Below are 27,289 nucleotides of genomic sequence, written 5' to 3' on the forward strand. Positions count from 1 at the left end.
GTCCACAAAACGCTCATCAAGTTCAAGGAATAAGAACACAAACTATGGTTACTGTATCCATCGTGTATCCTATAATACACTGAAAAAAGCTGTAACATATTATTACTGTATCGAAATTCATTTTTTTTTTCGTGGAACAAAGCTGTAAGTGACTATTATGGGAACAACCTTTCGACATAAATAGTAGCAATATGATCTTTACCGATTTTTTCCTATTTGGATAAAATATACAATCTTGTAACTGCAACAGTACTTTAGGCAAAAAATAACGAACAAGGTGACATATAATTTATTTTAAGATATTCAGTGGTTTTATAGTTATTCCATAATTTCATTAAATATTTTTTCCTGAACATTTTCATTTTTACGATTGCGGCTTTATTCCCGGTACCCATCGAAATAGTTCGATGAAATAGGGTAACGACATCTTTTTCTGCCCAACTAATAATAAAAAGATACTATTAAATTAATTGATAAGCAGACTTTATATTATTAAATTAAATTAGTAACATCAGTAGCATCGTAATAATGAAAAATAAATAAATGTCGGCTGTTAAAATTAGTAAAATTTTGCAGAATGAAACCGTTACGCTTCCGCCCATTCGTGGTATATCGCGAATTTGTAACACACTGACAGATGTGTACACAGGCCTGCTATAATTTCTCTCATAAAGAACTGTATAACATCAGTTATCGTCTAACATGCAACTTTTAAAATATACTCACCATTTACACGAATGTTGTTAACGAATAGATAAAATACCTTATTATTTCTCATTAGTAATATAATATCTTTTAAATCAAATATACTTCGTGTTCAGGGTTCATATATCGGCAATGTTTGATTGCTGTTGTCACCCATCTCCCGAGTACAACCCTAAGCCTATTTGAATAACTGATTCGTACTAATTAATTACCTTTAAAGTATTATTCCTGTATTACAATAAGAAGTTGATTCGAGAGCAAAAATTCAGAGAATATGTACATGTACCATGCGTTCGGAATCGAATATTTTATATCGGATATATTTAGCGAATTTTCAGTTGCTCCCATTTAAATTATGATCGATGGATCTAGATCAGGTCTTGTTTGACATTCCGTCTACAATTCTTAGACTGAACGATAAGTAATATTCATCTATGAAAACAAAACACCCAAAAATTATGGCTGATTTATGGAGGCCTGAAAATCCTCTATTAGGAGTGATCAATTGTATGGAATAAATAACAAATTCAGACTATTTTTTTTAAGTACATTTATATTATAAAATACATTTATAAAGTTGCGATTGCAAAATTATAGTGTTTTTGATTACACCATCATTACGTAATTTTTATAAAATAAAAGGAAGACGAACAGCAGCTGGTTTTTTAATCTGTGCCAAAAAACAGCGCGTCAAATTGCACACAGGTGTTTAATTACGTACAATCTGCGTCGCAAATGTTTATACATGCACGACCAGAGCTGGGCATTAACTCGTTAATCCGTTAATCGTTAATTAACGAAGTTAACATTTTGCTTAACGGATTAACTTTTAAGTTAACTTCAAAAAGTGTTAACGCTTTTGTTAACTTCCGTTAAACTCAACTTCCGTTAATAAAAGTCCGTTAATCGTTAAATTTGGAGAAATTTGAAACTTGGAGACGTGCTGACATTTTGTTTAAATTACGTGCCACGCCACACTCGTAAGTCCAACTATGTTGGGCGACTGATGATTAAACTGGGCGATTCAAATGGTGAACGAACAAGTTCATAATTGATATAATATGTGAAGTTCGCGTGCAAGTGTGATGCATCAGAGTGTCCAGGAAAGACGTGAACAACAGGACAAAATCAAAAGAAGGTTCGAAATAGTATATTTCATTACGAGTATATAAAAGCATGAGTATGTAATAGCCCACATTCCGAACGCTCTTCGTCCCTGCAATACGCCACTTTTTGAGCAACTGCATTAAACACTTTTTTACTCGTGCTTTTTCTTTAGCTTTTCTAAACTTGTCTTTCCCAACTGTCATAATAATGTCTGTTAAAAGGAATAACCAACCACGAAGTTTTTACAAAAAAAAATCATTGATGTTTTTATGATTCATGCAAATATTTCTAAAAAGAAGCTTCTAATTTGTTACAATATCAGATATAATGATTTGATTCAATGAATTAGGTTAGTTTTCATTTTATTTCATCTCATTAAATTTCAATTTCATTTCATATCAATAAAAATAATCTACTGAAGACTTGGCTGTTTGGGCATATTTCCCTTTGCCTACCCAGAATGGGTGAAGAAAACAAAAAAAATCTCTGTTTGTCTCTGTCTTTTACGGTTGGTGCCATTTTCCAAACATTTTAGTTGAGTTTATTGTGTTTTTATTATTCTATTACATTGCTTCATTTTTTCGCAACTGTATCAAAAATAGTTGTATAGTACACGCGCGAAACTGTCATTACAACTTGTTCCGACTGTCAACCCTCACCTTCGGCTGCGCCTCGGCTTGGGTAGACATTTGCTGGAACTCTTTGCAATATGAGGCTTTCCGCCCTCGTAATGAAATATACTATAATGCATTCATATTTGTCTCTAATACTAATGTGTACATTCTATAAATGTATAGTCAAATTACTATTTTAAACAAGTGTCGCCACATAAGTGTGAAATTAGTATGTATAATTTTGGTATGGTTAACTATTAACGATTAACTTTAACTTGCGTTAAATTTTCGAGAATTTAACGCTTTAACGATTAACGAAGTTAATTTTTTAATTAACGAATTAACGATTAACGAAGTTAACTTTTCGATTAACTGTGCCCACCTGTGTGCACGACATTTAAAATCACTAGGGTAAGACCATATAGTATTATTGATTTATTTAGTAAAAACATTTTAATCTTAGTAATATTATAAATGTAAAAGTTTAAATGGTTGGATGGATGTTTGTTAGAACGGCTACAGGGATCTTGCTGAAATTTGGCATAGATGTAGAATATAGTCTGGAAGAACATATAGACTGCTAATTAAGCTTCTTTTTAATCTCGCACGTATGGATTCGCGACCGATAGCTAGTTTATTAATAATTAAAATTTAGTTGTCAAGTTAGTTTTAAGACGAAATATTAAGTCAGTTTTTTTTATATAAAACTAGCTTTTATCCGCGACTCCGTCCGCGCGGAATAAAAAAATAGAAAACGGGGTAAAAATTATCCTATGTCCATTTCCTAGTTCTAAGCTACCTGCCCACCAATTTTCACTCAAATCGATTCAGCCGTTCTTGAGTTATAAATAGTGTAACTAATACGACTTTCTTTTATATACCTATATATGGATGAACTTAACAACAAGAATAATATCATAAAAAGTTACCATTACCTATAATCTATAGAAAAAAAATATATTTGAATATATTTGACGTTGACTGTACTTTAACAACAATGACACCAGATAAAATAACATCGTAGATTTTGTACAGCCTCTGTAAGTTAGTTACGTTTCGTAACGTGTTATTTAATATTTAATACAAATTAAAATCTGAGAGCCTAAAAGGGAAATGTAAATTAATTAATATTAACTGCTCTGTTTAAATCTTATCTTTAAATTTATTTTACCGAGAATCTTTATACCTAGCTAACATATACAAACTTACCAATTGAAGAAATTAGACATTCAGTCATGGGTAGGTGGTATATGACCGTCGCTCCAAGCCACAATGAAATAAATTGGACTGTCATTTTAAACACAGTATAATTGAAATCACGAGTGTCCATTTGTGAACATTAACCACCATTTTATTTTGAGTTAAATTAAACATCAACGAAGCCACGCTATTCTGTAATTGATTTTTTTCGGTGTGTGATTCAAGGAGCTTACCGTGCTGGACCAGCGTGTTTACCTAGCCTAGCCTAGTTACCCCTAATTTAGGGTAAATTCGAACCACTCGGTGTAAGCTGAAGACCCTCTCAAATTAATAATAATAAGTAAATAAATATAATCGAGGCAATTCCTATTTTGATTCAAATATAACAATAAGAAAAGTATAAACAACAAACAAAAAGAAAAAGTTATAATAGCCAAAATGTCGTAACCATTCTATCTACAATCGAAATGTTTTTACCCGAATGTCACCAGAGACAATTGACATTGACAAACCAACAGTGATGTCTATGGAGAAAATGGGTCAGACAAAGTACCGATGATCAAACCATTGTCTGGAAGATAATGACTTATTGTATAATTTCGTAACCCCCTTGACGCATCTAGTGAGGGATGACCCCAGACTTAGTTGTTCTCCACATTATCAAATAAATCTGAACACCGATCCTGTATGAGTATAAATTAATAACAGTCATAATTTGTCGTTACATATATGTGCACATAATGTAAACCAATAAAAGCCTTGGTAGAGACCTTCTGAAGAAAGGATATACGCACTGTTGCGTTTATAACAACCGCATATGTACTATTAAATTTTAATAATCCCTATTCTTAAAGCAATAAAAACTAAAATCCTTTGCAGATAAGTATTTAAATTTTTGGTTATAGTTTTTATTATATCAAAAATGACATAATTGCATATAATTTAGATGATGTTTTTTTCAGATACAAATGATCTTTGTGTCTGTTTAGCAAATTTAATCTATTATATTCCGTCTGATTATAATAAATCTATAGCTTTTATTAGGATATGGATCACGACAATAATGGAATGGCGAGATTCGAACCCACGACTGATAGATCGGTACTCTTACCCGTACCCTTAACCGTAAGGCTATTGGTGCATCAAAAAAGGATAGCCATGGAATCTACATGTGTATTGTAAGGGCATATCAGTAGTTCATACGACACGCACTATTTTTCCTATCGTTATACAATCGTTGTTTCCAGTTCAGATAACAGTCCGGTTAACCGTCCGGGCACCGTTAACACCGATAGCTCAGCCGTCAGAGTGTAACGAAATGGATAATCGTTACGTGAGAACCGGACTAATAGGATTTTATATCTATAGCACTGTAAACAACGCTCGATTATTGAAAAAAAATTATAAATATAACACTAACGAGAGTTCAAACAAATTGAGTATTGCAATGTACTGTAAAAATGAACTTATTTGAATATGTATTATCTTACAAACATTATAAATGCGAATGTTTGGATGGATGTATGGATGGATAGATGGATGTTTATTTGAAGGTATCTCCAAAACGGCTCAACGGATCTAGATGAAATTGGGTATAGATGTATATTATAGTCTGGAGGAACACATGGGCAACTCGTTATGTTTTATTTAATTCCACGCGGACGAAGTCGCGGGCGACAGCTAGTTATAGATTAACTATATTGATTTATTTCCTTTTTATATATATATTAGAAAATAAAACTTGAAAAATATAATATCAGTAATGAAAACCAAAATTAAAATAAAGTAAAGAGCGTTGTTTTTACTAGCGGACATATTTAATCTGGCATATCCCGCGCACCGCACACTCTTGTTACGTTGGTAAATAACATCGACGTACTTTCGTGTGCGAATCTTTTAATTACTAAATAGAAAGTAGCTGCGTTTTATCGAGCAATACATACTGTTAAGACGGCTTGTTATTTTCGTACGTTGTCATCTGTCACACGTGAAATTCCTATTCATTTTACATTAATTAAAAGAGTCATAGACAACTCTTAAATGTATTTTTTAAACTGTAAAAAGCATTAACAACTAACTAACTTTTTGTGTCACTGATTAAAATAAATTTAATTAAGATTTTCATCTTTACAAATATTTCTATGGATCTATTATTTTAATCGATATCGCTAGGGTAAGACAGTTGCATGTCACTTGTCAAAACAGTTTAATTTTCTAAGACTGATAGCGTTAAACCTTTGCATTAAAACCAATTTGTTATAATTTATTACGAAACTGCAAGAAAATATAAGATATACCTAAATAAAATAAAGACTGTATCGATTTTGTAACATAATGAAATTTAGTAAATAATATAAGAAGAGATTTTATTAATTTAAATATGTTAATATAAGAAATAATCTTAATACTCATATTAATATTTTCATAGGAAACGATCGAATTTTGTGGAAATCGCGAGCTTAATAATAAAATAATTTTCCCACTTCCTACAGAAAACAAATAAAATTAAACATACAAAGTGCAATGCAAAGGTACCCATTCTTTGGCTAATATAAGATAGGAAAAAAAGGGAATTTAGGCCCTTATTTACATTGCATAGAAGTAGAAAGAACAGCTGGTGGACTGACAACTTATGAATAATTATATCACCGCAAAGATCATTAGAGGAATAACATTAAATATTAAAAAAAATCCTTATCACAGTAATGTAAGAATGTTACTTTGTCCATGACGATAATTAAAAAATATAACATGTATTGAGAAATAGATATAACGAGATGAAAGTAACAACGCACATAATTAATTCCGCACGAGAACTGCCACCGGCGGGATATCTCGACTTCGGAATGAAAGTCTCGCATAAAACTAATCTTGTTAATTAATTTTCGTGGCGAAAATAATTACTCGGCCGGTTTATTGCAGGCGCGGTAAAACTGCGATTCGTAACTACGAATTAACGTCAATTGTAGGAATAATAAGATTCGGTCGCGTGTTTACTTAATTAGTTTTGCACAGCGCAATAATCCATCTGATTTAATGCCATATTTGGAACTTAAACACTCATAATAAAAATACAAAATACTGTAACTCTTACTTAGTATGGATGATTGTGATTATTCATCTTATTATGTTCATTTTCAGTGCGATTCTTTTTGTAGCAATCCTGATTACAGAGCAAAATTAACCGAAGTCAAAGTTAGAATTATCTAATACGAGTAAATCAAAATAGTTGAACCTGTTAAATATAAGGTAAAATATAATTTATTGAAACCATTATAGTAAGCAACGCAACAGCGCCTGATATTTAAAGATATTTAATAAGATAAAAAAATGTTATAATGCAAGAAATGGTTATAATTATTGACACAATTAATTTCAAAATGCATAGTGATTAATATAGGCTGTAAGATCCAAGCTTCTTTCTTGTTTACATTTACCTTAAAAACTTCACTTTGGTCAGCTTGACAGATGTCAAAATGACATTGACACTTGCATCACGTGAGACGCGGGAAGTGTTAGGAAAGTTCAAGGTTGACAATAATTTCAAAAATATTACATACTTGGTAATCATTTAACCTTTAACATTTAGTAGTAAGTGTTATCATAATATTATGTCCAGCCGAATGTCATTTTTAAAGTCGGGTAAAGGCAAAATTATTCTCGCCACTGTGTTTGCTTTGCATCTTGCAATTTACTTTGCTAAGCCGTCATATTTCAAGGACTCGACTGAAAAAAAATCCATTGAAGCACCGCCGAAGTACTTGCCATAAATCGGAATGACCTTATGCAAGACTTGGTACGGAAATTGACAACTGTCAAAAAAAGTCAAATTAAATCGATACTTAAAAAATATCCATTCATGAGGTATAAAGGCGTGTTGTCAGTGATTGCGCCTTACTTAGTCCGTAGAGGTGCTTCGAAAAACATCGTCAGAACCATGAGTAGTTCCGGAAAATACCAAGTTTACGTCACTCGCTCAGATATGCCACAATGTGGCATAGAATTACTTAAGAAACAGTAAGTTGTGACATTATTCTTCATCTAAAACATTTCCAAGAATGTTTTTATACACATCATCTTGTTCCTCTTTGACAAATGTAAGGTTATGTTTGGTATACACAATAACTCGTCATACGTCATAAAAAACACAACTATTATTTTATGTTCGATTCCTGTATATATTCCTCTTAAAATAATTTTGTGTCAGTGATGAAATTATAAAATCATAAAATTATTTTATCATTTGACAATTTTCAGGTGTGATTTAAAAGTTTGGGAACAAGCATCACCATGTCCAAGACAAGAGTTGCTGAAACATGTAGCTGGTGCCAACGGAATCTATTGTTCACTTACGGACAAGATAGATAAAGAACTGTTAGATGCGGCAGGATCTGGACTAAAGGTTGTGGCTACCATATCTGTGGGTCATGACCATATTGATGTGCAGGAATGTAAAAAACGAGGTATCCGGATTGGTTATACTCCAGATGTCTTGACTGATGCTACTGCAGAACTTACGGTAATTCCAATTGAATCACTTAAATAAAACAGTTAATTTCCAAAAATCCAACAAAGTAGATTATCTCTGAATCTACTATAAATTGTAATTTATTAATATTGTTGCAGTTGGCACTCCTCTTATCCACATCAAGACGTTTACCAGAAGCACAAAATGAAGCAAGAACAGGTGGCTGGGTTTCCTGGGCTCCGACATGGATGACAGGACCAGGACTTGCCGGTGCCACTGTTGGAATTGTTGGATTCGGGAGAATAGGCCAAGCAGTTGCTAGAAGAGTGAAATCTTTTAATACTGCAAAAATTATTTATTTCAACCGCAGTGTAAGACCTGAGGCCGAAGAAGTTGGTGCAGTTAAAGTAACATTTGACGAATTACTCACTCAGAGCGACTTTGTGATATGTTGCTGTGCATTAGTACCTGAAACTAAAGAAATATTCAACAAAACAGCATTCGAAAAGATGAAACGAACTGCAATTTTTGTGAACACAAGTCGAGGTGGGACTGTTGACCAGGATGCATTGATAGAGGCTTTACAAAATAATACTATTCGAGCTGCAGGCTTAGATGTGACTACTCCTGAACCTCTACCTTTAGATAGTCCATTATTTAAGCTAAAGAATTGTATTGTACTACCTCATATAGGCAGTGCTTCAATCGAAGCTAGGAACACAATGAGTGAACTCACAGCTCAAAATATACTGGCCGCTTTAAATGACACTAAAATGCCAGCTGAACTTAAGTAAACTTATACAAAACTGTTATCTATTTGTACTGTATAAAGTGTAAATTTAATAGCAATTATATATAACTAGCTTTTACCCGCGACTCCGTCCGCGCGGAATAAAAAATAGAAAACGGAGTAAAAAGTATCCTATGTCCTTTTCCTGGTTCTAAGCTACCTGCCCACCAATTATCAGTCAAATCGATTCAGCCGTTCTTGAGTTATAAATAGTGTAACTAACACAACTTTTTTTTATATATATAGATATATATTAAAAGCCAAGTTTTACTTTATTTACATAAAACATTTAATTTAAACATACGCAAGAATATTCAATTATATGAAAATTTTAAATTGAAGAGTAAATTTGCATATGCAGTGAATAAAAATAAACAACACATTATTTTATCATAATTTATTAAACCTTAACCTTATCTTAGTACATATCACACTGTCAGTCTATCAGACTAGTCATTGTGCTCATGTTGAGCCTCAGATTCTCTCCAGTTGTTTTGAACCATCTCAACTATCATGTTCCACCATTTTGACTGCATAAAATAGTATATTGAACATACTATTATGAACAACCAAGACAACACTAAGAAATAGTCCGTATCTTTTTCTACAATACTAGAAACTGGGCCTTGGAAGTCCTTAGAGGTAACCAAAAGTTCTAAAGGATACTGTCCAGTGATAGCATGAACAAATTTACTAAACGACTGGATATTGTATTCCGTTCCATTAAATTTACCAACTGGTCTACCGTTATGGAACATTTTAAGAGTTGGAACACCTACTATGCCATATTGAGCATTAATTCCATGGTATTTTAAAGCATCTAATGCCACCATCTTTATATTAGGATAAGATCTGGCTAAAGCATTGAAATGTGGTGCAGCATGAGCACTAAAGGGACAAGCTCTCGCATAAAATAATACTAAGACACAATCGGCTTCTGTATCCCGACTAGTTATATCCGGTTTCACTTGCAATAGCTTAGCTAAGTGTGTTCCGTTTATAATTTCCACCTCTATTTCTTCAGTCCCTTCATATAAAATCTCCTTGCATTTAACAAGTTTCCGAGTCTCGTTTGCTGTGTTTGTTCTGTTTTCTGCAGTGACATTTGCAGATGTTACATGGTTGTAGAGGTTTGTTAATGTTTTGTTAACATCGGAAACAACATTTGAAAGCAATGATTCTGATTCATCAACATTTGGAATATCCGGTTCCTCTTCATTCTCTATTGTATCAATTGTTTCTTCATCAACATCAAACTGGTTGGTTATTATTGGCAAACCTTAAAGTAAAATAATAAAATAAGTAGACAGTACATTAAATAATTATCATGTTTAATTAACAATGTATTTTTATATTGTTAAAATGCATAAACAATTTTTTTTAGGTAACAATGCAGTGAAATATATATTTTGAAGTTATTTAGATAATTTACAAGTTCATATAATATATGTATGGACTTTGCCCAATTCTACAAGCGCATTTTAAATTCATGAATAGTATATTTCAACATTTCAAATCGAATCTTCGATTTATTTGTTTAAAAATATTTCAGAACACATCTAAATCTATGATAATACGTACAGATTACAAGTATCAGAGTAAACAATAGCCTACTTCTCCGAGTCATGTTATATATTTTTAAACTTCTTATAAATCACTTATAAATCGAGCTCACAAACCACAATTTATTTACAAATTATAATTTTTGATTTAGAATTTAAAAATCAAAGTTGACTGTCATCCGTCACTGTCACTGTCAAGGCCGAAAGTAACTTTTTAAAAAAATCGTTTTATGGCTTTGGATTCTAACCTTTTTGGGCCTTTTACGAGACCAAAAAAACTTCCGAAGTGTTTTCGACAGATTTCAGTTGGTCGAAGCGAAACCATTATTTAATTATTCCAAGTTCTATTATTTCAAACATACAGGTGAAGGTTTTATTTATCCTTTTAATGGTAAAAAAGCAAGCCCACACATACACTTTCTAAGAGGTTACCTTAATTACCATTAAACGACTCTGAGTGCGTGAGATTGAGTACAAGAAACCATGTACTATGTATGGTCAGTATAATTAATACATTTACAAAATATTTTCAGAAGCGCCTGCAATAGCAATGTGTCACATTGATCTGCGAGTTTCGTATCGCGCAGGAGCAATCCTTGACCGGAAAGAAACAAAAGTAAGTGGTGATCCATCGCAAGGAAAAGCACAGACATCGTTTTTCAATATTATGCTAAATGTAAATTGGAGATTTAATAAAAAAACAAGCATTTACGCTCGTAGCCCGGAGAGGTAAGCAGAGACTACGGATTCCCATTTAGCGTGATACTTGAACAACTATCTCACCATCTCCTCACATACTTGGGAAACCGAAAATTGCTTCAAGATTTCTTCGTCTTGTAGACGAATCCCTTGACGGTGATAAACGAGACAATTTTGAGATGCCAAAATTTATAGGTCTCCTACACATTAAATTTACCTACAAAAAAACTAAATCGACGATGCGCCGCGTACAGCAGATATATTTAACCACGGTGTCGTCAGATTACGTTCTACGTGTGTTCGCGAATGCGCCTCATTCTCACTTCGCCGCATTGTCTTATTTCGTGGCAATGGCAAAGCGGCGCGGGCGATCTAGTGATGGACTAGTATGAAAAATATCGATGAACGTATATTTTACAGACCATACTAAAAATATAATAACTTACTTAAACTTAAACACTTGACTTACAATCTGCAGGTCCTGGGTTCGAATCCCGCCATGTACCAATGTGTTTTTCGATTTTCGATTTACATATGTACATTTATCCGAAGTTCTTACGGTGAAGGAAAACATCGTGATGCAACCTGCACGTATCTGAGAAGAAATTCAATGATATGTGTGAAGTCAACCAACCCGCACTTGGCCAGCGTGGTTGACTATGGCCTAGTCACCCCTAACTTGGGGTAGGCTCCGAGTCCCTCGGTGGGGACGTATAGTGAGCTGATGATGATGACTAAAATATTGAATGTATTACGTCTAACGATTTAAAATTTAATCACTGAAAGACAGGTAGTCCTGTTAACTCCTAAAAGAAAAGAAGTGTGGTAAAAATCAAAAAACAGATTCAGTCAGCACACGTCATCATACTTACTATTTATGGATTCCTAAAGATTTCCACAAACATCAATTCATTGCTGGTCTGTGCCTGCACTATGGAGAAAGAAACTGAAAACATAAACACAATTAAAACGTCGATGTTATAAGGTAACAAATCCAAAGTTTATAAAAAAACCAATCTCACAGTCTATCGATATATTAAAGTTTAAAAATATCGATACACTTACCGCTCTTTCTCAAACAGTTGCCGCGCAAACATCGGCGCGTCCCGCCGATCAGTCGACTGATCCCTATTTTAAATAACTAATTATTCACAAAGACTTATTGGTGGTAAATAAATAATCAGAATGACTTCTTCGTGGGATAACCGTGTTGCTTTTGTTGTGAGATATTTATATGGTGAGTACCCTTAATATGCTTATCTTGCTCATTTAAATATATTCGTAATTATTTCTAAAATCTTAATAATTATTTTTTTTAGTATACAAAATTATATCGAACATAATTCTTAATCTGTGGTCTAAATAGAAAGATAAAGGTGTAATCTTTATGAAATGGGTATCAATATATTTTTGAATTTAGTAGATCAAACACGAAATTAAAATGTGCATAATCGTACCAAGAATGGAATCTTCGACATCTAGTTACGAGGCACAAAACTAAATTGTCGTGTCTAAATTTTCGTCTCTCTTTCGATAAATTCGCTATTTAATTTACATTTGTGTATCTACAAAACTGTTGTAACTTAGTATATTTTATTTCGTATATTTTTATAACAAAATCTTTTGAAGAAACTCCAGCTATTTAATTCATCTGCGCCAAAAATTTTGTATAGTGTTTAGTACACGTATGTACTCACGAGAGCACAATGACTTTTACTGTTAATGTTGAATTTAATTCAATTGGCACCATTCTAAGTTTGAGACAGACTTTAAAAACGTACACTAACAGTATTTTTTCTTTTTATCACGACTTCAAAGGGTATAAAAAAGCAAATAATTTGACTGCAATAAAACGTACAGATGTTAAATGATTCTTGCTCTCGAAATATAATTTAGAATGTTGCGTTTATCTGTTGCGTCAGCAGTGCAGTATCCACATAGCTGACATTTCATCTGAATTTTCGTATAAACTAAACGCATTCACGTCAACTCTAAATATATTAAATTCACTGATCATCTAAACACACGCACGTGTTTGAATTAAAACGTGGGATGAATTTATGTATTTCAACAAAATTCCACGCTTACTACTTATTTTCCGACGTCGAAAATTTTAAGCTTTCGAACACGTTTCATGTATGTTAAATATTTGGCTTTATTAGTACTAATTTGATTTATTTATGTGTTTAATTTTTAGGCTACTGATGGGACTTTCAGGCAGCATAGAATACCTTTTTCGCCTCTACCACATTCATTTATATCTATGGTCATAGATTATAATAATTTATATTTTGGCATAGAACATAATGAGCTATCAATTTGTATTGTTCACGCGCAGCGGCCAAATTACGTTAAGGTTACAACATGACAGATATAGAGTGGACTTGACCTGTGCTGTTAATTAATATTGACTTGCACAGTACAGTACAGACTTGGCTACTTACAGTCTAATAGTGTACTGAATGTCTGTTTATATTCCAGATATCGACTGCAACGGTTACTTGGACGCTCACGACTTCCACTGCTTGGCGCTGCGGTCGTGCGTGCTGGAGGGACGTGGGGAGTGTAGCGGCGCACGGCTGCAGCGCTACCGGCACATCATGCTCAGCCTGTGGGAGGAGATCGCGCAGCTCGCGGACTTCGACAAGGTGCCAGACTATGTCGGTTATCACATCCCACATACTCTACCGCAGTGTACGCAACGCAATGCATGCAAAGGGATACAAGACTTTAATTTTAATCAGATTTATATCAAAGACTAGATATTCATAGATTATATGCGTAAGAAGATGGTAAATTCAGATATGACGTCTGATAGAGATGTATGGAGGAGTAGTACATACTGTGCTGATCCTCCATAGGGATAAGGGCAGGTTGATGATAACTAGATGTTTGTAGACCCGTTATTTTGTTATAATCCTATGAAGTATGTAACTCTCGGTAGAAACAGTTTTGGGTAAGACTGACACATAAAATATCTGCTTTGTTCTTGGAGTAAAATAAATATTTGTAAAGAAAAAAAAAACAGAGTAAATTCCAGACGGAATAGTCAAATGGTGATAGTACTCATATAATTAGGCTATGATTTTTTGACTTAATTCAATTATGTAATAGCTGGCTTGTATCCCTTTTGACGTAGATAGGCCTGCAAATGTGAATGTAATCGTAGATGCATTGTTAGTGTATGCTAGAAGCATGTAAATGGTGGGTATATTACATTACATTATTCGACATTACAAACACACAAAATACCCACAACAAGTCAATACACTCTCCAATATACAATATTCTTTGATTTAAAAATGAAACAAAATTGCTACATGATTTAATTTAAGTAATAATAATAAATTAAACATTGCTTTTAGTTTTAGCGCTTTAAAAACACGCTGCAGCCAAAGCGCACGCTTTTGCTTCAAATGTCATCTCATCCGCCATCTTTGTTTGACAGTTTATTTTTTCTAGGACGGTATAATAACAGTGGATGAGTTCAAACAGGCAGTTATGAACTGTTGTGTAGGCAGAAAGTATGAAGACTTCCCACAGGCTATGAAGGCATTTATAGAATCGAATTTTAGAATGATAGACTTGAACAGTGACGGTGTTTTGGCTTTAGAAGAATACAGATACGACTGTGTGCAGAGGATGGTCCTTGAGGATATCAAGATTATTGATGAGGCGTTCTATTCCTTATTAAATGTAAGTTATTATTTAATTTATTGCTATTATCATATATTTTCATAGTATTAGTGTCTAATAGTTGTGCGGCCGTTATTTCTATAGTGTGGGTAGTCCGAAAAAGTCAGTTTAAAAACTAATTTAATGTGTTAGAAATCCTTATTTCCTGTGACATTGTTTAAGGTGCGTTGTTAAATAAATATTATATGTATAAAACTACATTTTATTTATCTACAAGTGATAATTATTTAAAGAAATTCCTCTTGAAGCAAAACGTAGTTTCTGCAATTTTGATAATTAATTTTGGCAAGATGTCACGTAGATTTATGTTAAGGTAATTAGACCGTTTAATGATCGGTTTCAATTAAAGTTATTCGAGCCAGTAAATATTGCGTCTAGACAACTAGAGGTTAGGCTATAAATATCTTGTTTCTAAAGCAATTTGATTAGTGTTGGATGCCAAACTTATGTTCGAAGGACCAATTTGCTATTGTTATTATTCTTTTAAATATTAAACAATTACGTCCCCACTGATGGGCTCGGAGCCTACCCTAATTAGGGGTGACAAGGGCATAGTCAACTACCGAACCGAAAGAAAACCGAAAAAAAAACACATTGGTACATGGCGAGATTCGAACTTAGGACCTGTAGATAACAGGTTAAGTGCATAAATACTGGGCCACAGACGCTCAGAGTTTAAGACCTGACCTTTCCTTTCCTGACTCAGAAACATTTTTGTACATAACTCAGATTACAGCAACTTTTTTAAAGATGTTTTGTTTTAAAAATTTTCAGAAATAGCTAAGATATAAAGATTTTTCTCATCATCACGAATAGCGTAGTCGAAATATAATTATGCAACAAGATGAATGATCTTGTTATAAGAGCTTTCCCCTGGCGAGTGGCCAACTGGTGCGCGGATCACGGTACGCTGGTCGCGTGTGCCGGGGAACACGCCCGCTCTATTTTCATCTCACTTTCAACATATCATAATATTATTATACACAATGTTTTGTATCTAATCGCATATATCTTAAATGCACAATATAAATTCTTATATAATAATTAAATTACATCACATATCTACCTTGATGGTTGTCAGGCGAACCAAATGTGGATAGAGGTCAAGGAAAGACCGTCATAAAGTTTGCTTAAAACTGTACCATGTTTTAGGATGACGACCGTAGAAGAGGAGGTATTACCCTGTCGCGGTATCAAGAATTATTTGCCCAGTTCCTTGGTGACCAGAGCGAGGACTGTCCGGCGAAACATTTGTTCGGACCTCTAGAACTATAGCCAACTATAGCCGTGTGTGTAAATGAGGTGATTTTCAGTGATAAAACTTACTCCGGTCAGACATATATAAGATTATTATTTCGTTTATAATGTGTTATTTAATCTACTTCGGTTAAGCATTTTCAGTTATCTCGTCTCGTTACGAAATCAGGGTTTTTGAGGTTAACTGTCAAAAGTTACAGAAATTCTTTTAATATGGACCTCACCTGATGTCCCTGTTGGTTGTTATAATGTAGCATTGTTTAAAGAAAATAATTTTTTAATTGTACTCAAGTACTTTTAATCTTGTCTTAAGGTATCAGTTATTGTATTGTCCTAATTTTATTGAGATTTAAATATAGTCTGTTAATAATAAATACTGTGACTTTTGTCAATATTTCATCTGTGGTACAGATAAAAATATTTTATGATATTTTTTTTTGTTATAAAATAAAATTATTTTTTCTCTATGTTGAAATAAAATTTTGTTCAACAATTTTTGTTTCTTTTTTATTTTATTTAAACACACAGTATATTATTTTATTTATTTATTTAAAACACAATTACACAGAATTTATTGAAAGAACAATAAACACTTTATATACAGAGTAAATAGCAAATATACAAATTACTATTTGATATAAAACGTCAAAGTGGTTAGTTGGTATATAAATTTAATTAATATTAACATGATTACAATTTACCTTAGTTTATTTTAATTTTAAACCAAACCATTTTTAAATGGAATCGCATTGTGAGTAAATATTCTTTGTCAATTTCAAGATGGCCGCCTTTTATTATATTACGAATTTACTAAACAATAACTTGGTTAATTACTAAATTAACCATGTTATACTATATTTTTATTTATATTTCATAAGTAAATACTACATTATTTTTTCTACATAATAACAAAAAAATTTATACAAAACGTGATTAATATATACATTATCTAAAAATAGTTCCTGTTAAAGTGTAGTCATGCGTAGAAAAATTTGCCAAATCGTACAAAGCTATATTATTAATTTAAATCTTTGATTTGGTACTTTAGCACTTCAAGTTACGTTATATTTTAACCGAAATCCATTGTCGTGTCACTTGTCATCACTTATATTCCTTTTGAGAACATATTTTTTCAATGTCACCAACAATAACGTAACTAAATGTGCAACGATACCGAATATGTTTTTTTCTTTTCGTTGAAGATGTGGATATTAGATTATTATATTAAAGTAAACTAGTTTTTGATATGAAAAACAACGTTAAAAAGAATCTAGATTTTTCGACAAAACTCTACTATAAAAAATGTTTAATGCGTAAATTGACATTTGAAAGGCCCTGCCAAAAAAACCTTATAAATGATGTTGCCAGGTTATTCAAATAAAATTTTTAAACATTTAATTGTTTTACTACTGCATACATTTCAGTAAGTAATCCTGTTTACAAGATTTTTTTTACTTCAAATACAATTTTTTGGTATCATCGCATATATTTAATTTTCTTTACAAGAATTTTTTAAAGTTAGTTTTAAATATTTCAAATTAGTTTTTTCCTAATTTTGTTTTTTTTTTCATCGACAAATACCAAATCACTATAAAGCATAAACTTTTAAATTCAATGACTAACATTTCATAAATACTCGTATTGTAAAAAATATTATAAGAAAAAAAAATTGGTCCACTTGAAGTCGAATATTGTAACCAGTTACATCTGTTAAAAACAAGATTATAAACGGTTTTTTTCCTTTTAAAATAAAATTAACTATTAAAAAATATATAAATATTTCACAAAAGCGTAAATATACTACTAGTATTATTAAAGTTTATCTACAAGCCTCAAATATACAACTATATGTAGTTACTACGATGATATTTACTCTAGAAATTTAAATTCACGTCGTATAAATATTTCCAGCGAGAAAAGACAAGTTAAACATACTAGTAATTTGATAGTTTAACTGAAATCGTATAACAATTTCTTTTGTAAAGAAGGGTATTTTCAAAAAACTCTTATTACTTTACTCTCGTTTCCTTAGATTTTTATCTCTTTATATATTTGTGTTACATCAACAATATCGAAATTCTTAATCACGATATTGTTTTCTGTTATATATTTATCACAAATAATTTAATTACTTTTATTAATAAATTATTAGGTTCATTTCAATAATACATTTAAACTTTATTCTATAGAAATAAAGAAACTCCTACAATCGAATAGTCGTCATTTTAATGGGGCAATTTTTGTAATTCGATTGATTGTGTTTGATACTTTTACATTAAAATTACCGAATTTTATTATTTTTTAGACAATTGACATTAAAATAATTCATCTGATAAAAAAAAAAAAAATTAAGAAACTAGTTCGAGACTTTAGTTTATAATATCACATCTAATAATAAACAAGTATTAAAATATGGAATAATTATCAAAGACTATAATAATTGTATGTCTTTGGTCTAGTGAACAAAAATGTGGAAGACAAAAACTTATTTAGAGAAATTTTTGATCGGAACGGGAATTTTTCTATAAAGATCAACCATCTTATAATACTTTTAATTTTTTAAGCTTGTAACCTTAAATGTTTGAAACGAGACAAACAAGTCAATTACCACAATAAACTACACTACACCGTAACAGTCCACTAGCTGTGTTGCTGCCAATACCACATTGTCCACTTGCTTTTAGTTTCTTGTTTTCACTAATGTCGCGATTCGTAATCCTCTTTTCACCTCAATATGCTAATACAATTTAAATAATATCTTATTTCTTAATTCTTTAGATAATGTACCTTAGATATAACAAAGCTTATAGTAAAATCTTTTCATAACTCTGCTTATTTGCATTCTATAAGTAAGTACGTTGCTCGTATCATTTCGTTGTTCTTAAAGTACAAATCATTTCGTTACATTCGAATTTACATCATTACTAACAATCTTTTATCCAAAACACTATTTATGCTAATTTTTAAAAACGAATTATAATACATAAATTGCATTTGACAAAGTTCTTTGCAAGTATCAAGAAGATGTGCGAACTACTCGTATATTGGATGGACAATGTGATTACGAATCGCGATCGCAAGGTCTTACGATAGATGGCGCTACATCTCGTTGGTGAGGGGCTCTGAGCTGGAGGCGTGGGGCTCCGGCTGGTTGTCTAGACTGCCGTAGGCGCGGCCGCGTCCTGACACCCGCCAGCGTCCCCGACGACGGGTTATGCCTACAAACAACCAACGCAAGTATAACAATAACGATATTCATACTACGACCCCCAGTCATTCGTGATTAGAGACATTCTTTTCTTGCAGACCCCCTTTTAAAATTTTACTATTTTCGGTGAATCCCCTACTAGTATAATTCATATTTAACTTATAAAGCTTATCTTTATTTCTCGTCATCGCACACAACCGCCGGCGCTCCCGTAGAAACCAGGGGGTCCTAGATCACTTTGAGGATAAATGCTTTAGTTCCTGTCCCTTGAGCATGCATGTATCGCTCTTTCGGCGTGTTATATACATTTGGAGCAATTTTAAAACACAAAAATGTACTACACACTATGTTATTATTTTGACAGATGTACAATTTCAAATTCAATTTACGCATGCAACAATGGAAGAAATGAAAATTACTAAAGCAATGGTACATAGAATAATACAAATGCGGTCTAAATTTAAAAGCAAAAGCACATTAAACTTTTTTTTTTAAGTTATTGACAGTCAAAATAATAATTATGAGTTACTGTTTAACTCTGAAATAGATACTTTGTAAACGCTATTACTCTAGTCACATAAAGAGGTATTTCACTAAGATAATAAATGGTAACTATAAGTACTTTACAGTCAAGTTATAAATGTTATCGTTATCCATAAGTGTTACCTTGTACTCTATCTGTTAAATGTTTGTATATCGCTTACAGGAAATGATCGATATCACCTTACTATAGCTTAGCACCCGTATGCGCGTGCGCAGTGCGTTATGAATAAAACATTTTTAATTACAAATATGGGAACATAAATTCAAAATTACATAATAATCACATACTACGAGTACATTATGTAAGTAGTTCACTTAACTCAAACCTACCAGTAAATCTAAATTTTATTTGTACAATACCTACTCGTAATTGTATCTAAAATTGTGCTAATTATTTTTCGTTTGGCAACACAAAACATAACTTTTACTTCTTCAAATTCCCAAACACTGGCTACTAACAACTGTTACAAACGAATTAAAAATAAATTTAATCTATAACTCTATTCTCAAACATTCAAACAATCAGTAGAATATTCCTATTAGTGCAAATGCGTCATAATAACGAAGTGGTTAAGAGATAAGACTGCGGTTTGTGTTCATTGCACAATATTCGTAATTAAGATCGTGTTCACTCTACAAGCAGTGTGTACATTTAACCTGGGTGTTGTGTTAAATTATTTTTTTTTATAACCGAAAAACCTGCACAAGAATATTTTCAAGTGACTTTGATATTTGTTCCCAATATTATGACGTTATTTTATTTATGTATCATGGAAGTTATCTTTTTTATTAATATTCATTTTTATTTTCTAATTTATTCTTACGTCCTATAATTTAGATTAAAAAGTATTTTTGCTTGTGATTACTGAAAGGCTTAATTTTTTTTTAATTAAAATACATACCTTTGTGATTGTCTTTTTTAAGCCAGTGATTTTGATGACTGGTTTAAAGTGATATGAATTATTTTCCAAACAAAACTAACTGTGAGTTTCTGAGACCAAATTATCCGTTGAAAAAATATTGTTAGTTTTGTTTTCAAAGATAATGACAGATGCCGATATGTTTTAAACCAGTGATTGTCAAACTTATTTTCTTTCACCGCCCCCTTTGAAAATCAATTATATTTCAGAGCCCTCTAATTTTTATTCAGCTCTAAAACTTAAAAACCACAATTTCATTACTTTAATTAATTTCAATGCCCCCCATTTTTTGGGCCCCTTATCGCCCCCTCCTAGGTTTCAAACGCCCCCAAGGGGGCGTTATCGCCCACTTTGGGAAAAACTTTTTTAATCGAAGATTTTGGTCTCAGAAAACCATTTGATTACATTTGAGTTTCTTGTTTTTGTTTTCAGATTATTTAAAAAATTACTTGCAATAGCAAGCTTTAGTTAATTATAACTATTTTTCTGTGGCGGTTTTATCAAAGTTCAGTCCTTATAAAAAATGTAAAATACGACAGGAACTAATATCAAAGACTTAAATATTTCTCACATTGCAATTCTTAGAGAATTGTTGTCAGCGGAGTTTATTTCAAGCAAGAAAAACTATCACAAAATGGCTATGAGTGTATTACTATGAACTACCCTTGTGATTTTTTTTTAATTATTTGCAAAGCTTTTTTTAAGTCTGTATTATTAATGCTGTTTTTTCTGAATAAATAATATTTCTTACGTTGTTTTGACTTGCGCACAGAAGCTCCTTTTTGATCCAAAGAGAAGAAAAATACAAATTTAGTAAAAACTTATTCACTAACAAACTGCTCGGTTGGCATTATGTATATTGGACCTTTGTACTCACAAATGAATTAAAAAAAAATAACTGTCAAAAAACGAGTGCTCATTAAAAATGGCGGTTTTTATGGCAGGCATGCAAAAAAAAACTGGCAACAATTAGTGCCAAGCAGTTGCTAAAATTAAAAAATAAAACAAAAAGAATTGGTCGAAAAAAAATATTTTATTTCAATTACAAATACGCAATAAGCTATTACAAATATACCACTTTGGAAAAGATCCCACAGAGTAAGTACTAACTTTAAGTAATGGAGATTCCTTAGTGTTGAAATATAATATTAAATACACAATTATCTAGTATTAAAAACTCCTAAAATCACTAGGAACATGGGAGGCTTTCTACAAAATGCCCCTAAACATTAAACTAAATCAAGAAACCGGACATTAATTACCCCTAGAATAAATTAATTTGTTCCTTTATTTAATCCCATGGCCTTTACAGATGTACCTGTAAATTATACAACTTAATTGTCATACAAAATCAACTAAATGGGAGAGAGATAGAGACATAGAAAGAGTCAGTGTTGCCAACACCACTTTAGTTATATTGGAAGAGATATCCCATTGTTAGTTTGAAAATAAATTAATACATGTGCGACATCAAGTATAAATACAGCCCATCCGCCATCGCCACTTAGAATGCTCGAAATAAATACAAAAAAAAATAATACTGAATTTTATTTAAAAAAAAAATCCAATTATTTAATTTCCATATATCGCAAATTTAATGTCTTTTTTATTAATTAAAGACATATTTATGATATGAATATGGATAGTTTTCATAACCTCAAAAATAAAAAAAAATGTAAATAAAAATTATATGCCTTTTTATATAATTTATGTAAAAAAAATTGTCACAACTTTTCATAAGTTTGTTTATTGTTAAAATAATAAGTACTTCCAATAAAAATAATTTCAAATGTTACCAGATTTTATCAATATATAATCTCTTTTAAAATCTCTTATTTACGAAAAAATTTAAAGCAGTCTTAGTTTCGAGGCGTCTTTATTATTTGACACAAAAAATATACAAAAAAAAATATTTCATATCATTTTTTTAATTACGACTATTATAAAATCATTAAAGTTATATAAAAGATAAAAATCGAAAAATATTTTTGTCTAATTTTTGTGTCAAAAAGTGTAAAAACAAAAATAAGCTGTTTATAGCAAATAAATATTAAAAGGCTGTGAATATTTAATTTAAAACTATTTAAAAATTTATTATTTTTTATTTAAATCAATTCAAATTGGCGATATTTTAGCCAAATTAAAAAGGTAATTGTAAAAATAATTAAGCAAAAAATAAATTACATTAAAATGAAAGGAAAATATTTAATTTATAAATAACAATAACATTCACTCCATACATTTACACAATAAAATACATTCAATCAAAATGTATCCGAATATTACGCACGCTTTTTCCAAAAAAAAAAAAAGTTATTCGAAAATCTACTAACATTTAAGCATAATATTCAAAATTAATGACAAAAAATAATTAACATTACTTCAAAAAATACTCACAAAAAAAACACTTTTTTTTCGTATTTGCGCGCACCTCAAAAAATTCAACAGGGGTAAAAAAAAATACAGATTTTTTTGGTGTTGCCATATACAATTAAGTACTAACAATTAAGTATCAGTGTTATTGTGAAATAAATGTGCAAATAAAAAGGCGGTGGCGCCCAAAGCCGACAACAAAAAAAAAATTAAATAAATTCGAATAAAATAGGAATGGCTAGTGTCAATACATCTAACATATACATACATACATGCAAATGAGATATTAAAAGAAAAAAATCATATTCCGTATTCTGTCACAGACCATTCAATGGTCAACCAGACCCATGGATCAGAAATTTGTAAAAAAAAAATCGAAATTTTTTTTTCGATATAAATTACAAATTTCTGAACTCATTAACAATAAATAAATGCATTTCACCATATCAATTGAGATGGAAACTTTTAAAGTTTCGAACACTAAAGGCAGTGTACAAAGAACAAAAAAAAAATATTTTTTTTTCGTTTAACTGCAAACCACCTTTAAACTTTACATATAGCCCGAAACCGTTAGTAAGCGATACGAGAGTAGACAATGTTCAAAAAATGTGTGCAACCATCCAAAGTAAAGAAAAAAATATTAAAAAATCTACGAAAAATTACATACAAAATGTATTGACACGCGACATTATATTGACAAATTTTTTTATAATTAAATACTAACACGTTCACTGCCGACTCGCTTTGGTAGTTTACTTACATCCGAAAAATAATGTAGCAAGTAACGTGTTAAAATAGAAAAAAATATAAAATAACCCAACACTCATAAAAGTTAAAGTCTTTTGGTGTTGATTATAAAAAATCTATCATCTTTAAATAAAAAACTAGTGTATACACTTCGGATGGTGTTACACAATAATGAATCTTAACAGTATGACAACAAAGTCGATTCTCGTCCGCTGTAAGCTAGCAGTCAAAGTTATACTGTGTGTATGTCTCGCCGCTTACTCTCGTGAGTGAAGTCTCCGCGACGCCCAGCTCTTTGCCGCGCAGCAGCTGCTTCGCCAACTTCTGTTTGTTGATCGGCGACCCTGGAAAAGGCATTACGTTACCTGCCTGCCTGTACACGTACAATGTTAAACACGTGCAAAGCAAATAGCGGTTGCCAAATTATTAAAAGAAAAGAATAAAGAAAAAAAAATTAAAAAAAAAATTTTTTTTTTTAAATATTTTTTTTTTGTCTTTTTTTGCACAAAAACCGTTTTAAGACTGTTATATGTTTAAATTTGTTATAATGAATTAAAGCATAAGACATCTGCATAGGAAAAAACACCTCAAATTTTAGACCGAACTTCGTCAATTTCAGTTCTATAGTATCTCTCAATTTCCACTTACTAGAACGAAGATTTAAGAGTTCATTTAAGTATATTTAAAATAAAATATACTCGGGAACCACTATTTGAAAGCATCTATTATAGTGTAAGCAGTACATTATTTTTTGTTAATATATCATTTTAGATTTTTTTTCATAGAAAACTATATGTTAGTTCGACATAAAAGCGAAAATAAAGTAAATTAAGCTGTTTAAACAAAAAAAAAAAATATCTTGCCATAAATTAAAAGACTTACCAAAACTACAATTTGTTAGTAAATTTAGACAATTAGTTGTTACTTCACCGCAAAAAAAACAAGAAAAAGAACTGTCTTTAATACGTCCATTAAAAAAATTCACATTATTAAAAACAGTTGTTACAAAATTAATAGAAATAAAAACACTATTTATAAAAAATAATTCTGATTCAAAGGTCCAACATACAAGCAAAAAAAAAAACGAAAAAAAGGCGACAAAATAAAAAAAGTCAAAACAATATATAGAAATAAGAAGCATGCAAATGTTTTTTTGAATATTTTTAAATAAATTTGTGTAGTTTAAAGAATAGCGATAAAACTAGATGTTTTCTGAAGAAAGCGTTTTCTATATTAAAAAAAAAATATATATTCCATCTTTTTGTTTAAATAAAAAATAATAATAATTAATGAATTAAATATTTATTTTATGTCTTATTATTTGTATATTTACTGTCGTAGATTATAAATGCGAATGTATGGATGGATGGATGGATGTTTGTTTGAAGGTATCTCAAGAACGGCTCAACGAATCTCGATGAAATTTGGCACAGATATAGAACATAGTGTGGAAGAATCACATAGGCTACTTATTATGTTTTATTTTATTTACGCACAAACGGAGTCATGGGCGACAGCTAGTTAAAACTAAAATAAATACTATGATATCAGTGAAGTAAAAATTGTAATTCACTTGAAATGTAACCGACTTAATAAATAAATAGCTCTCTATAGATTTTGTATATGCTACATGTTACCAATTGCCGGTGTGAGGTGCACGAGGTGTGTGAGGTCCGTGAGGTGTGTGAGGTGCGTGAGGTACGTACTTGAGGTGCGTGAGGTACGTGAGGTGTGTAAGGTGTGTGAGGTGTGTGACGTGTGTGAGGTGTGTGAGGTGTGTGAGGTGCGTGAGGTGCACGAGGTGTGTGAGGTGTGTGAGGTGCGTGAGGTGCACGAGGTGTGTGAGGTGTGTGAGGTGTGTGACGTGTGTGAGGTGTGTGAGGTACGTGAGATGTGTGAGGTATGTGAGATGCGTGAGGTGCGTGAGATGTGTGAGGTATGAGACAACTCACCGATATAGCTGAGCATGACGGGCAGGAAGATGAGGCCATGCGCCGCACCAAACAGCACAATGCCGAGGTACATTCGGAAGTAGAACACCTGTACAACAAACAATTTTCATAGTTGAAATAAATAAATAAATAAATGCCTAAGTTTCTTCCTCAAACAAGAGCTAACTTTCAGTAAAAGTCCTGTCAGAATTGGTTCAACCATTTAGGACATTATCCGGAATGAACTTGGATTAAGGAACCGACAGCTGGTAGAAAATAAAATTACATTACATACAATATACTATAACATATATAGCGTCGGTGGTTCAGGGGTTAAGCACTTGACTTGCAATCCTGGTTTTGGGTTCGAATCCCATAATCGAATATACATAAGGACGTCGGTGGCTCAGGGGTTAAGCAATCTGCAGGTCCTGGGTTCGAAATCCGCCATATACAAATGTGTTATGATGTCGATTTTCAATTTACACATATACATTTATCTGACATTCTTACTATGAAGGAAAACATCGTGATGATGTACATATCTGAGAAGAAATTCAAAGATATGTGTAAAGTCAACCCGCACTTGGCCTTGCGGTAGGCTCCTAACCCTTGATGGGGATATCTAAGTGTTCTGATGGTGCTAGTATACAATTTGATCCTTCAAGTCGGATGTTACCTGGAAGATCTGGCTCTTGGCGGTGGCGAGGACGATGATGCCGCCGAACTTGGTGAGCGTGATGCCGGAGAGCACTGAGGAGCCCATACGTGTGAGTGCTGCGGCCGCGCGCTCCTCACGAGAACCTCCCGCCGACACGCTGAAGCTGTGCACCAAGTGCGAGCAGAACTCCACCGCTATACCCACAGCCATCACCTGACACAAAAAATATAGTCACATCACAACACAACCAAAATCCCTAATTATACATCTTTTTTTTTAGAACTTATTTCACTTATATGTGTATGAAAATTAACAATTATTTACTGCTGTAACTGACGCAATGACTAAGGCTTTTGCAGAAAAAAGGCCTTGTCCATTCAGCATTGCAAAACTTATAGGAACTTGGATTTTTATACTTGATAATATGTACATGCCTGTTACTTTTGAGTTTTTATGTTTTTAGATTATTATACTTTCCAATTATTGTTTGCTTTCTGTATGGATTAAATGAGTTTATTATTATTATACTCGTTGTTTTTTTTTTCAAATATCTTGGCGGCTCAGAAAACAATTTTAGGTACATACTAAATGCGCGCTTACATTATATACGTCACCTTGAACTGCCTAGATGAAGAAAAAGACTTATATTCATCTTGTATCTTCAAATTTTACTTGATACACATTTTAACGTCATATTTAAGTCATAACACAATATAAACAGCTTAACTATATAAAGCTAACAAATTATTTGATTGTTAAAACCAAAAGTATCAAATCTAGTTGATAATTTCTAAGAATTAAAGCGTTT

The 27,289-nt window shown here is 31.9% G+C and overlaps 5 protein-coding genes across 10 annotated transcripts in view; 2 read left to right on the forward strand and 3 right to left on the reverse strand.

Moving 5' to 3' along the window:
* Window positions 1-3,670, reverse strand: part of LOC106720942 (SH2 domain-containing protein 4B) — a 47,644-nt gene extending 43,974 nt beyond the window's left edge. The window contains exon 1 of the mRNA XM_045681262.1: window positions 3,636-3,670. Within this exon, the coding sequence (XP_045537218.1) occupies window positions 3,636-3,655 (20 nt within the window). The 5' untranslated portion in view covers window positions 3,656-3,670. The remainder of the gene's footprint in view (window positions 1-3,635) is intronic.
* A 3,448-nt stretch (window positions 3,671-7,118) lies between these two features.
* LOC106720953 (glyoxylate reductase/hydroxypyruvate reductase) lies at window positions 7,119-8,916 on the forward strand. The gene is made up of 3 exons (XM_014515759.2): window positions 7,119-7,643; window positions 7,884-8,145; window positions 8,253-8,916. The coding sequence occupies exons 1-3, from the start codon at window positions 7,411-7,413 to the stop codon at window positions 8,886-8,888; spliced, it is 1,131 nt and encodes a 376-aa protein (XP_014371245.2). The 5' UTR covers window positions 7,119-7,410; the 3' UTR covers window positions 8,889-8,916.
* Window positions 8,917-9,295: 379 nt separating this feature from the next.
* On the reverse strand, window positions 9,296-10,635 carry LOC106720979 (thioredoxin domain-containing protein 15). Its single transcript, XM_014515789.2, has 2 exons — window positions 10,466-10,635; window positions 9,296-10,163 (listed from the first exon to the last, which is right to left on the reverse strand). Exons 1-2 carry the CDS (start codon window positions 10,509-10,511, stop codon window positions 9,334-9,336), a joined length of 876 nt encoding a protein of 291 aa, XP_014371275.2. The 5' UTR covers window positions 10,512-10,635; the 3' UTR covers window positions 9,296-9,333.
* A 1,598-nt stretch (window positions 10,636-12,233) lies between these two features.
* On the forward strand, window positions 12,234-16,435 carry LOC106720964 (sarcoplasmic calcium-binding protein 1). Of its 2 annotated transcripts, none has more exons than XM_014515770.2 (4): window positions 12,234-12,382; window positions 13,627-13,805; window positions 14,608-14,841; window positions 15,994-16,435. In XM_014515770.2, exons 1-4 carry the CDS (start codon window positions 12,331-12,333, stop codon window positions 16,114-16,116), a joined length of 588 nt encoding a protein of 195 aa, XP_014371256.2. In that variant the 5' UTR covers window positions 12,234-12,330; the 3' UTR covers window positions 16,117-16,435. The 2 variants fall into 2 exon arrangements, with proteins under 2 accessions (XP_014371256.2, XP_014371257.2); XM_014515771.2 differs by having other exon boundaries at window positions 13,627-13,793.
* Window positions 16,436-18,609: 2,174 nt separating this feature from the next.
* The window catches only part of LOC106720897 (NPC intracellular cholesterol transporter 1), a 54,739-nt gene continuing 46,059 nt past the window's right edge, over window positions 18,610-27,289 (reverse strand). For 2 of the 5 annotated variants that reach the window (XM_045681341.1, XM_045681336.1), the window contains 3 exons: window positions 26,500-26,694; window positions 25,842-25,929; window positions 23,980-24,233 (listed from right to left, as the gene is read on the reverse strand). In XM_045681341.1, coding sequence (XP_045537297.1) covers window positions 24,109-24,233; window positions 25,842-25,929; window positions 26,500-26,694 — 408 coding nt within the window. In that variant the 3' untranslated portion in view covers window positions 23,980-24,108. Of the gene's footprint in view, window positions 19,317-21,757; window positions 22,088-23,979; window positions 24,234-25,841; window positions 25,930-26,499; window positions 26,695-27,289 lie in introns of those variants that run through there. The other 3 variants (XM_045681340.1, XM_045681339.1, XM_045681338.1) reach the window with 3 other exon arrangements.

Source organism: Papilio machaon, chromosome 15, assembly GCF_912999745.1.
Source record: "Papilio machaon chromosome 15, ilPapMach1.1, whole genome shotgun sequence".
NCBI classification, from domain to species: Eukaryota; Metazoa; Arthropoda; class Insecta; order Lepidoptera; family Papilionidae; genus Papilio; species Papilio machaon.

Bases quoted from the DNA above. Each gene is read 5' to 3' on its own strand.
- LOC106720953 (XM_014515759.2), top strand. From the start codon at position 7,411: ATGCAAGACTTGGTACGGAAATTGACAACTGTCAAAAAAAGTCAAATT. The intron at 7,644-7,883 runs GTAAGTTGTGAC...GACAATTTTCAG, and splicing joins ATAGAATTACTTAAGAAACA to GTGTGATTTAAAAGTTTGGG. The intron at 8,146-8,252 runs GTAATTCCAATT...ATATTGTTGCAG, and splicing joins ATGCTACTGCAGAACTTACG to TTGGCACTCCTCTTATCCAC.
- LOC106720979 (XM_014515789.2), bottom strand. From the start codon at position 10,511: ATGACTCGGAGAAGTAGGCTATTGTTTACTCTGATACTTGTAATCT. The intron at 10,164-10,465 runs GTACGTATTATC...TTTTACTTTAAG, and splicing joins TACTCTGATACTTGTAATCT to GTTTGCCAATAATAACCAAC.
- LOC106720964 (XM_014515770.2), top strand. From the start codon at position 12,331: ATGACTTCTTCGTGGGATAACCGTGTTGCTTTTGTTGTGAGATATTTA. The intron at 13,806-14,607 runs GTCGGTTATCAC...TATTTTTTCTAG, and splicing joins TCGACAAGGTGCCAGACTAT to GACGGTATAATAACAGTGGA. The intron at 14,842-15,993 runs GTAAGTTATTAT...ACCATGTTTTAG, and splicing joins CGTTCTATTCCTTATTAAAT to GATGACGACCGTAGAAGAGG.